This window comes from Hypanus sabinus, unplaced genomic scaffold, assembly GCF_030144855.1.
Source record: "Hypanus sabinus isolate sHypSab1 unplaced genomic scaffold, sHypSab1.hap1 scaffold_2872, whole genome shotgun sequence".
NCBI lineage: Eukaryota > Metazoa > Chordata > Chondrichthyes > Myliobatiformes > Dasyatidae > Hypanus > Hypanus sabinus.
In genome coordinates, this window is record NW_026781017.1 from 222 (window position 1) to 11,092 (window position 10,871).

The following is a 10,871-nucleotide window of genomic DNA, read 5'->3' on the forward strand; positions in this document are numbered from 1 at the left end:
TTCCCAACAGAACCCCTGTTGAAACCCAATAGAATTCCCAACAGAACCCCTGTTGAAACCCAGTAGAATTCCCAACAGAACCCCTGTTGAAACCCAATAGAATTCCCAACAGAACCCCTGTTGAAACCCAATAGAATTCCCAACAGAACCCCTGTTGAAACCCAATAGAATTCCCAACAAAACCCCTGTTGAAACCCAATAGAATTCCCAACAGAACCCCTGTTGAAACCCAATAGAATTCCCAACAAAACACCTGTTGAAACCCAGTAGAATTCCCAACAGAACCCCTGTTGAAACCCAGTAGAATTCCCAACAGAACCCCTGTTGAAACCCAATAGAATTCCCAACAGAACCCCTGTTGAAACCCAATAGAATTCCCAACAGAACCCCTGTTGAAACCCAATAGAATTCCCAACAGAACCCCTGTTGAAACCCAGTAGAATTCCCAACAAAACACCTGTTGAAACCCAATAGAATTCCCAACAGAACCCCTGTTGAAACCCAGTAGAATTCCCAACAAAACACCTGTTGAAACCCAGTAGAATTCCCAACAGAACCCCTGTTGAAACCCAGTAGAATTCCCAACAGAACCCCTGTTGAAACCCAGTAGAATTCCCAACAAAACACCTGTTGAAACCCAATAGAATTCCCAACAGAACCCCTGTTGAAACCCAATAGAATTCCCAACAGAACCCCTGTTGAAACCCAATAGAATTCCCAACAGAACCCCTGTTGAAACCCAGTAGAATTCCCAACAGAACCCCTGTTGAAACCCAATAGAATTCCCAACAAAACACCTATTGAAACCCAGTAGAGTTCCCAGCAGAACCCCTGTTGAAACCCAGTAGAGTTCCCAACAAAACCCCTATTGAAACCCAGTAGAGTTCCCAGCAGAACCCCTGTTGAAACCCAGTAGAATTCCCAACAGAACCCCTGTTGAAACCCAGTAGAATTCCCAACAAAACACCTGTTGAAACCCAATAGAATTCCCAACAAAATCCAAATTGAAACCCAGTAGAATTCCCAACAGAACCCCTGTTGAAATCCAGCAGAATTCCCAACAAAATCCAAATTGAACTGCATCTTTGCAGAATCTGTTTAATTCCCAATGTAGTCCTTGCTAATCCCCACAGAATCCGGAAAGAATCTTCAAATTGTCCTGCTTCCCTCCTCCCTCTCCCAGCCGTCCTGGCCCTCACCTCTCTCCATGAGGGTGTTGAGCAGAGAGGTGTTGCAGAAGAAGAACAGGTAGCCAAACATCTGGTCACGGAGCTCTGCGTGCAGGAGGGAGCGCCGGGCGAGCGCCAGGGTGCGGCTGAACAGCGACAGCACCCGGGCCACGCCTGCCGGTGCATGCGGTGCCCCCTCGGCGGCCCCCGCAAAGGGGTTCGTATCCAGTAGCGCTGGCAGCACCGAGTACAGACCCTGGGGGACGGGGAGAGCGGGGTAGACAGGACAGTGGGAGGGAGAGGGACGGGAGAGTGCGAAGGAGGTACGAAGGGGAGAGCAAAGAGATCGAGGTGGACAGAGGGAGGAGGGGAGAGTAGGAGAGGGACTAGGGGAGGTGGGGTGTGAGAAGAATGGAGAGGAGAGTGGGGAGGGATGGATGGGAGAGGGTGGTGAAGGGGAAGGGAGTCAGAAGGAGGAGGGACAGATTGATGTCAGTGTAACAGTGCCCTGATGAGGTAATCGCCATCGATGATCTGACAGCTGACACAGACTTGTAAGGTGATACACAAATGGTGTCAGCGATGTAATGCACGTAATCCTGAGGTAACACACACACACAGTCAGCAATGTAACACTTGTACTTCTGGCATGATCGTGATAATGACATGCTGACATTAGTCTACACAGACTGGTGATACACAGAATAGAATGATGAAATGGTACATGTGGAGATGACGCAGTACGCACAGATGATGGTATTATCAAATGGCGATGATGTAGTACACACGGTAATGATGTAATACACATGGTGATGATGTAGTACACATGGTGATGATGTAGTACACATGGTGATGATGTAGTACACACAATGATGTAATACACACGGCAATGATGCTGTACACAGTGATGATGTAATACAGATGGTGATGATGCTGTACACAGTGATGATGTAATACACATGGCGATGATGTAATACACACGGCGATGATGTAGTACACACAGCGATGATGTAATACACATGGTGATGATGTAATACACACTGTGATGATGTAGTACACACAGTGACAATGTAGAACACATATGATGATGTAACGCACACGGTGAAGATGAAGAACACATGTGATGATGTCATACACATGGGGACGACGTAATACACACGGCGATGATGCTGTACACACAGTGATGATGTAATACAGATGATGATGATGCTGTACACAGTGATGATGTAATACACATGGCGATGATGTAGAACACGTGATGATGTCATACACACAGCGATGATGCTGTACACACAGTGATGATGTAATACACACGGTGATCATGTAGTACACACGATGATGATGTAATACACATGGTGATGATGTAGTACACATGACGATGTAGAACACATGCAATGATGTAGAACACATGCGATGATGATGTAATACACATGGCGATGATGTAATACACATGTGATGATGTAGAACACCTGCGATGATGTAATACACATGATGATGATGTAATACACATGGTGATGATGTAATACACATGTGATGATGTAGAACACATGTGATGATGTAATACAGACGATGATGATGTAATACACATGGTGATGATGTAGTACACATGGCGATGATGTAGAACACATGTGATGATGTAATACACACGGCGATGATGCTGTACACACGGTGATGATGCTGTACACAGTGATGATGTAATACACACGGTGATCATGTAGTACACACGACGATGATGCGATAGGCAGGATGATGTAGTACGCATGGGGATGATGATGTAATGTGTACAGGATGAGGTGGACCAGGTGCTGATGGGTGTGCACTGACCTTAGTGACATAGTACACACACTGCTGGAAGGTGTACATAATGACCTCGTCCAGCAGCAACATGGCTTCTTCACACGACTCCAGGTCCTGAGAGTCCGACGGGTCATCCCAGAAATCTGTGGGGAGGTGCGGGATCAATCAGGCTTAACATCACTGGAAACGTGTTGTCTTTGTGGTGCTGTTCGTAATAATAGAGAGAACAACTGAACTACACTCAGTAATAAAAAGTAAAAATAAAGAAGTACTGAGGTGTGTTCCTGTGTCCAGAAACTGGATGGTAGAGGGGAAGAAAGTTTCTGAGTCACTGAGTGTGAGCCTTCAGGCTCCTCATCTCCTCCCTCACAGTAGCAAGGACTGTCGGCTGAGGGGGTGAAGCTGCCTTTTTGCCTTTTTGAGGCATCGCTCCTTGAAGATGTCCTGGATCCTGGGCAGGCCAGTGCCCATGAAGGAGCTGACATGCAGCTTCTTTCGATCCTTTGGATTGGAGCCTTTCCCCGTCCCACCAGACCAGACGGTGATGCTCTCCATGGTCCAGCTGAAGAAATTTGTGAACGTCTTTGGTGACATATCAAATCTCCTCAAACTTCTAGTGAAATACAGCCACTGTCTCGCCTTGTTTATAGCTGTATCAATATGTTGGGTCTAGGTTAGATTCTCAAAGATATTGTTGACACCCAGGAACTTGGATTTGCTCACTCTCTCCACTTATGATCCCTCAATAAGGACAGCTGTGTTCCCTCATTTTACCCCGTCTGAAGTCCACAACCAGTTCTTCAGTCTTGCTGGCGTTGAGTGCCAGGTCGTTGCTGTGGCACCACTCCAGCAGCTGATCAGTCTTGCTGGCGTTGAGTGCCAGGTCGTTGCTGTGGCACCACTCCAGCAGCTGATCAGTCTTGCTGGCGTTGAGTGCCAGGTCGTTGCTGTGGCACCACTCCAGCAGCTGACATGCAGCTTGCTCCGGCACACCTTCACTGATTTTGAGGGAGGAGAGGGTTGAACTTCCCCAGAGGTGCACATGGGGGAGCGAGAGGGGAGAGGTGGGGAGGCAAGAGGCTTGATGAATAAAGGAGGAATAAGGGAGAGGTGGCAAGATGGAGTGATGAGGGATGAAGTTGAAGGGTAGGCAAGGCAAGGAGGATGACAGCTGTAGGGAGCAGGATGCTGAGGGTGTCCGGAGAGGTGAGTGAAGGAAAGCACTCTCCTACCATCGTCTCTCTCCACCTCGGCTGCCTTCCGCTGTGCAAAGTTCAAGAGCTCCACGGCATTGGCCATCCAGAACATCAGGGGTCGCAAGTCAGGGGTCATGGCCTCCGCCCCTTTCTCGGAACCTTCCGGAGGCTGACTGGTGGGAGAGGGTCAAAGGTTAATGCAATAATTCTTGCCTCCTCCTTACCTCTGTAACCCCCATACTCCCCATCCTCCTGTTCAAACCCCTCCCTATCTCTGTAACCCCCACACTCCCCATCCTCCTGTTCAAACCCCTCCCTATCTCTGTAACCCCCACACTCCCCATCCTCCTGTTCAAACCCCTCCCTCACCCACTCTCTATCTGTAACCCCCACACTCCCTGTCCTCCTGTTCAAACCCCTCCCTATCTCTGTAACACCCACACTCCCTGTCCTCCTGTTCAAACACCTCCCTCACCCACTCTCTATCTCTGTAATCCCTACACACCCGTCCTCCTGTTCAAACCCCTCCCTATCTCTGTAACCCCTACACTCCCCGTCCTCCTGTTCAAACCCCTCCCTCACCCACTCTCTCTCTGTAACCCCCACACTCCCCGTCTTCCTGTTCAAAACCCTCCGTCACCCCCTCCCTATCTCTGTAACCCCCACACTCCCTGTCCTCCTGTTCGAACCCCTCCCTCTCTGTAACCCCTACACTCCCTGTCCTCCTGTTCGAACCCCTCCCTATCTCTGTAACCCCCACACTCCCTGTCTTCCTGTTCAAACCCCTCCCTATCTGTAACCCCCACACTCCCTGTTCAAACCCCTCCTATCTCCGTAGCCACTACACTCCCTGTCCTCCTGTTCAAACCCCTCCCTATCTCTGTAACCCCCACACTCCCTGTCCTCCTGTTTAAACCCCTCCCTATCTGTAACCCCTACACTCCCTGTCCTCCTGTTCGAACCCCTCCCTATCTCTGTAACCCCCACACTCCCTGTACTCCTGTTTAAACCCCTCCCTATCCCTGTAACCCCTACACTCCCTGTCCTCCTGTTCAAACCCCTCCCTATCTCTGTAACCCCCACACTCCCTGTCCTCCTGTTTAAACCCCTCCCTATCTCTGTAACCCCTACACTCCCTGTCCTCCTGTTCGAACCCCTCCCTATCTCTGTAACCCCCACACTCCCTGTCTTCCTGTTCAAACCCCTCCCTATCTGTAACCCCCACACTCCCTGTCTTCCTGTTCAAACCCCTCCCTATCTGTAACCCCCACACTCCCTGTCCTCCTGTTCAAACCCCTCCCTATCTCTGTAACCCCTACACTCCCTGTCCTCCTGTTCGAACCCCTCCCCCCTTCTCCTTATCTCTGTAACCCCCACACTCCCTGTCCTCCTGTTCAAACCCCTCCCTATCTCTGTAACCCCTACACTCCCTGTCCTCCTGTTCAAACCCCTCCCTATCTCTGTAACCCCCACACTCCCCGTCCTCCTGTTCAAACCCCTCCCTGTCTCTGTAACCCCTACACTCCCTGTCCTCCTGTTCAAACCCCTCCCTGTCTCTGTAACCCCTACACTCCCTGTCCTCCTGTTCGAACCCCTCCCCCCTTCTCCCTATCTCTGTAACCCCCACACTCTCTGTCCTCCTGTTCAAACCCCTCCCTATCTCTATAACCCCTACAGACCCCATCCTCCTGTTCAAACCCCTCCCTCACCCACTCTCTATCTGTAACCCCCACACTCTCTGTCCTCCTGTTCAAACCCCTCCCTATCTCTGTAACCCCTACAGACCCCATCCTCCTGTTCAAACCCCTCCCTCACCCACTCCCTATCTCTGTAACCCCCACACTCCCTGTCCTCCTGTTCAAACCCCTCCCTCACCCACTCCCTATCTCTGTAACCCCCACACTCTCTGTCCTCCTGTTCAAACCCCTCCGCCCTTCTCCCTATCTCTGTAACCCCCACACTCCCCATCCTCCTGTTCAAACCCCTCCCTATCTCTGTAACCCCCACACTCCCCATCCTCCTGTTCAAACCCCTCCCTATCTCTGTAACCCCCACACTCTCTGTCCTCCTGTTCAAACCCCTCCCTATCTCTGTAACCCCTACACACCCCATCCTCCTGTTCAAACCCCTCCCTCACCCACTCTCTATCTGTAACCCCCACACTCCCCATCCTCCTGTTCAAACCCCTCCCTCACCCACTCTCTATCTCTGTAACCCCCCCACCCCCTCCATATCTCTAACAGCTACGCTCCTCGTCCTCCTGTTCAAACCGCTCCCCCTTTCTCCCTATCTCTGTAACCCCCACACTCTCTGTCCTCCTGTTCAAACCCCTCCCTATCTCTGTAACCCCTACACTCCCTGTCCTCCTGTTCAAACCCCTCCCTCACCCACTCTCTATCTGTAACCCCCACACTCCCCATCCTCCTGTTCAAACCCCTCCCTCACCCACTCTCTATCTCTGTAACCCCTACACACCCGTCCTCCTGTTCAAACCCCTCCCCCTTCTCCCTATCTCTGTAACCCCCACACTCCCTGTCCTCCTATTCAAACCCCTCCCCCTTCTCCCTATCTCTGTAACCCCTACACTCCCTGTCCTCCTGTTCAAACCCCTCCCCCTTCTTCCTATCTCTGTAACCCCCACACTCCCTGTCCTCCTGTTCAAACCCCTCTCTATCTCTGTAACCACTACACTCCCCATCCTCCTGTTCAAACCCCTCCCTCACCCACTCTATCTCTGTAACCCCCTACACTCCCCGTCCTCCTGTTCAAACCCCTCCCTCACCCCCTCCCTATCTCTGTAACACCTACACTCCCCATCCTTCTGTTCAAACCCCTCCCTCACCCACTCTCTGTCTCTGTAACCCCTACACACCCTGTCCTCCTGTTCAAACCCCTCCCTCACCCCCTGCCCTTGACATGACATTACCTCTCTGGTGGCCTCTCTCCCAGTTCTTTGATCTTCTCCTGTTTGTACAAAAGAGAGAGAGAGAGTCAACAACTTTGTGAGGAATCCCTCTGTTCCCTCCTCCTCGCTCCTCTGCCTGCTCCAAGCTGAGGAAATCTCAGAACCGGCCCTTTGGCCAAACTAGACTGTGGCAGCCCACGTGCCTTCTTGACTCGTTCCATTCCCCCCTCGCATTTTGTCTTTGTTATTTAGAATCAGAAACTGGCACTCACTGGGAATGAAAGGGTTAACATACGGGGAGTGTTTGAAGATGCTGAGCCCAGACTCACTGGGAATGAAAGGGTTAACTTACGGGGAGTGTTTGAAGATGCTGAGCCCAGACTCACTGGGAATGAAAGGGTTAACTTATGGGGAGTGTTTGAAGATGCTGAGCCCAGACTCACTGGGAATGAAAGGGTTAACTTATGGGGAGTGTTTGAAGATGCTGAGCCCAGACTCACTGGGAATGAAAGGGTTAACTTATGGGGAGTGTTTGAAGATGCTGAGCCCAGACTCACTGGGAATGAAAGGGTTAACATACGGGGAGTGTTTGAAGATGCTGAGCCCAGACTCACTGGGAATGAAAGGGTTAACTTATGGGGAGTGTTTGAAGATGCTGAGCCCAGACTCACTGGGAATGAAAGGGTTAACATACGGGGAGTGTTTGAAGATGCTGAGCCCAGACTCACTGGGAATGAAAGGGTTAACTTATGGGGAGTGTTTGAAGATGCTGAGCCCAGACTCACTGGGAATGAAAGGGTTAACTTATGGGGAGTGTTTGAAGATGCTGAGCCCAGACTCACTGGGAATGAAAGGGTTAACTTATGGGGAGTGTTTGAAGATGCTGAGCCCAGACTCACTGGGAATGAAAGGGTTAACTTACGGGGAGTGTTTGAAGATGCTGAGCCCAGACTCACTGGGAATGAAAGGGTTAACTTACGGGGAGTGTTTGAAGATGCTGAGCCCAGACTCACTGGGAATGAAAGGGTTAACTTATGGGGAGTGTTTGAAGATGCTGAGCCCAGACTCACTGGGAATGAAAGGGTTAACTTATGGGGAGTGTTTGAAGATGCTGAGCCCAGACTCACTGGGAATGAAAGGGTTAACTTATGGGGAGTGTTTGAAGATGCTGAGCCCAGACTCACTGGGAATGAAAGGGTTAACATACGGGGAGTGTTTGAAGATGCTGAGCCCAGACTCACTGGGAATGAAAGGGTTAACATACGGGGAGTGTTTGAAGATGCTGAGCCCAGACTCACTGGGAATGAAAGGGTTAACTTATGGGGAGTGTTTGAAGATGCTGAGCCCAGACTCACTGGGAATGAAAGGGTTAACTTACGGGGAGTGTTTGAAGATGCTGAGCCCAGACTCACTGGGAATGAAAGGGTTAACTTATGGGGAGTGTTTGAAGATGCTGAGCCCAGACTCACTGGGAATGAAAGGGTTAACTTATGGGGAGTGTTTGAAGATGCTGAGCCCAGACTCACTGGGAATGAAAGGGTTAACTTATGGGGAGTGTTTGAAGATGCTGAGCCCAGACTCACTGGGAATGAAAGGGTTAACATACGGGGAGTGTTTGAAGATGCTGAGCCCAGACTCACTGGGAATGAAAGGGTTAACTTATGGGGAGTGTTTGAAGATGCTGAGCCCAGACTCACTGGGAATGAAAGGGTTAACATACGGGGAGTGTTTGAAGATGCTGAGCCCAGACTCACTGGGAATGAAAGGGTTAACTTATGGGGAGTGTTTGAAGATGCTGAGCCCAGACTCACTGGGAATGAAAGGGTTAACTTATGGGGAGTGTTTGAAGATGCTGAGCCCAGACTCACTGGGAATGAAAGGGTTAACTTACGGGGAGTGTTTGAAGATGCTGAGCCCAGACTCACTGGGAATGAAAGGGTTAACTTACGGGGAGTGTTTGAAGATGCTGAGCCCAGACTCACTGGGAATGAAAGGGTTAACTTATGGGGAGTGTTTGAAGATGCTGAGCCCAGACTCACTGGGAATGAAAGGGTTAACTTATGGGGAGTGTTTGAAGATGCTGAGCCCAGACTCACTGGGAATGAAAGGGTTAACTTATGGGGCGTGTTTGAAGATGCTGAGCCCAGACTCACTGGGAATGAAAGGGTTAACATACGGGGAGTGTTTGAAGATGCTGAGCCCAGACTCACTGGGAATGAAAGGGTTAACATACGGGGAGTGTTTGAAGATGCTGAGCCCAGACTCACTGGGAATGAAAGGGTTAACTTATGGGGAGTGTTTGAAGATGCTGAGCCCAGACTCACTGGGAATGAAAGGGTTAACTTACGGGGAGTGTTTGAAGATGCTGAGCCCAGACTCACTGGGAATGAAAGGGTTAACTTATGGGGAGTGTTTGAAGATGCTGAGCCCAGACTCACTGGGAATGAAAGGGTTAACTTATGGGGAGTGTTTGAAGATGCTGAGCCCAGACTCACTGGGAATGAAAGGGTTAACTTATGGGGAGTGTTTGAAGATGCTGAGCCCAGACTCACTGGGAATGAAAGGGTTAACATATGGGGAGTGTTTGAAGATGCTGAAGAGCAGAAAGATGAGGATCTCACTGAAGCTATTGGATATTGACTGACCCAGACAGAGTGGATGTTCCCTGTGGTGGGGCAGTCCCGAATCAGAGGGCACCGCCTCAGAATAGAGGGATGCTAATCTCTTTCAGAGATGAGGAGGAATTTCTTTAGCCAGAGGGTGGTGAATCTGTGGAATTCATAGCCACAGACGGCTGTGGAGACCAAGTCATTGAGTATATTTAAAGTGGAGGTTGATAGGTTCTTGATTAGTCAGGATATCAAAGGTTACGGGGAGAAGGCAGGAGAATGAGGTTGAGTGGGATAATAAATCAGCCATGATGGAATGGGGGAACAGAATTAGAAACATAGAAAACCTATACAGGCTCTTCGGCCCACAAAGCTGTGCCAAACATGTCCCTTCCTGAGAAATTACCGAGGGTTACCTATAGCCCTCTATTTTTCTAAGCTCCATGTACCTGTCCAGGAGTCTCTTAAAACACCCTATCGTATCTGTCTCCACCACCATCGCCAGCAGCCGTCCACACACTCACCACTCTCTGTGTAAAAAACTTACCCCTGACATCTCCTCTGTACCTACTCCCCAGCACCTTAAACCTGTGCCCCTCTTGTGGCAACCATTTCAGCCCTGGGAAGAAGCCTCTGACTATCCACACAATCAATGCCTCTCATCACCCTGTACACCTCTATCAGGTCACCTCTCATCCTCTGTCACTCCAAGGAGAAAAGTCCGACTTCACTCAACCTATTCTCATAAGGCATGCTCCCCAATCCAGGCAACATCCTTGTAAATCTCCTCTGCACCCTCTCTATGGTTTCCACATCCTTCCTGTAGTGAGGTGACCAGAACTGAGCACAGTACTCCAAGTGAGGTCTGACCAGGGTCCTATATAGCTGCAACATTACCTCCCGGCTCCTAAACTGAATTCCACGATTGTTGAAGGCCAATACACCGTATGCCTTCTTAACCACAGAGTCAATCTGCGCAGCTGCTTTGAGTGTCCTATAGACTCGGACCCCAAGATCCCTCTGATCCTCCACACTGCCAAGAATCTTACCATTAATACTGTATTCTGCCATCATGTTTGACCTACCAAAGTGAACCACATCACACTTATCTGGGTTGAACTCCATCTGCCACTTCTCAGCCCAGTTTTGCATCCTATCAATGTCCCACTGTAACCTCTGACAGCCCTCCACACTA

The 10,871-nt window shown here is 50.0% G+C and overlaps 1 protein-coding gene across 1 annotated transcript; it reads right to left on the reverse strand.

Moving 5' to 3' along the window:
* Positions 1–740: 740 nt before the first annotated feature.
* LOC132388257 (ras-interacting protein 1-like) lies at positions 741–7,111 on the reverse strand. Its single transcript, XM_059960604.1, has 4 exons — positions 7,089–7,111; positions 4,199–4,331; positions 2,994–3,109; positions 741–1,425 (listed from the first exon to the last, which is right to left on the reverse strand). Exons 2-4 carry the CDS (start codon positions 4,296–4,298, stop codon positions 1,150–1,152), a joined length of 492 nt encoding a protein of 163 aa, XP_059816587.1. The 5' UTR covers positions 4,299–4,331; positions 7,089–7,111; the 3' UTR covers positions 741–1,149.
* Positions 7,112–10,871: the final 3,760 nt, after the last annotated feature.

Excerpts from the sequence above, each read along its gene's own strand:
- LOC132388257 (XM_059960604.1), bottom strand. The coding sequence starts at position 4,298 with ATGACCCCTGACTTGCGACCCCTGATGTTCTGGATGGCCAATGCCGTG. Across the intron at positions 3,110-4,198 it reads CGAGGTGGAGAGAGACGATG|ATTTCTGGGATGACCCGTCG; the intron begins GTAGGAGAGTGC and ends ACCTCCCCACAG. Across the intron at positions 1,426-2,993 it reads GTGTGTACTATGTCACTAAG|GGTCTGTACTCGGTGCTGCC; the intron begins GTCAGTGCACAC and ends CCCGTCCCCCAG.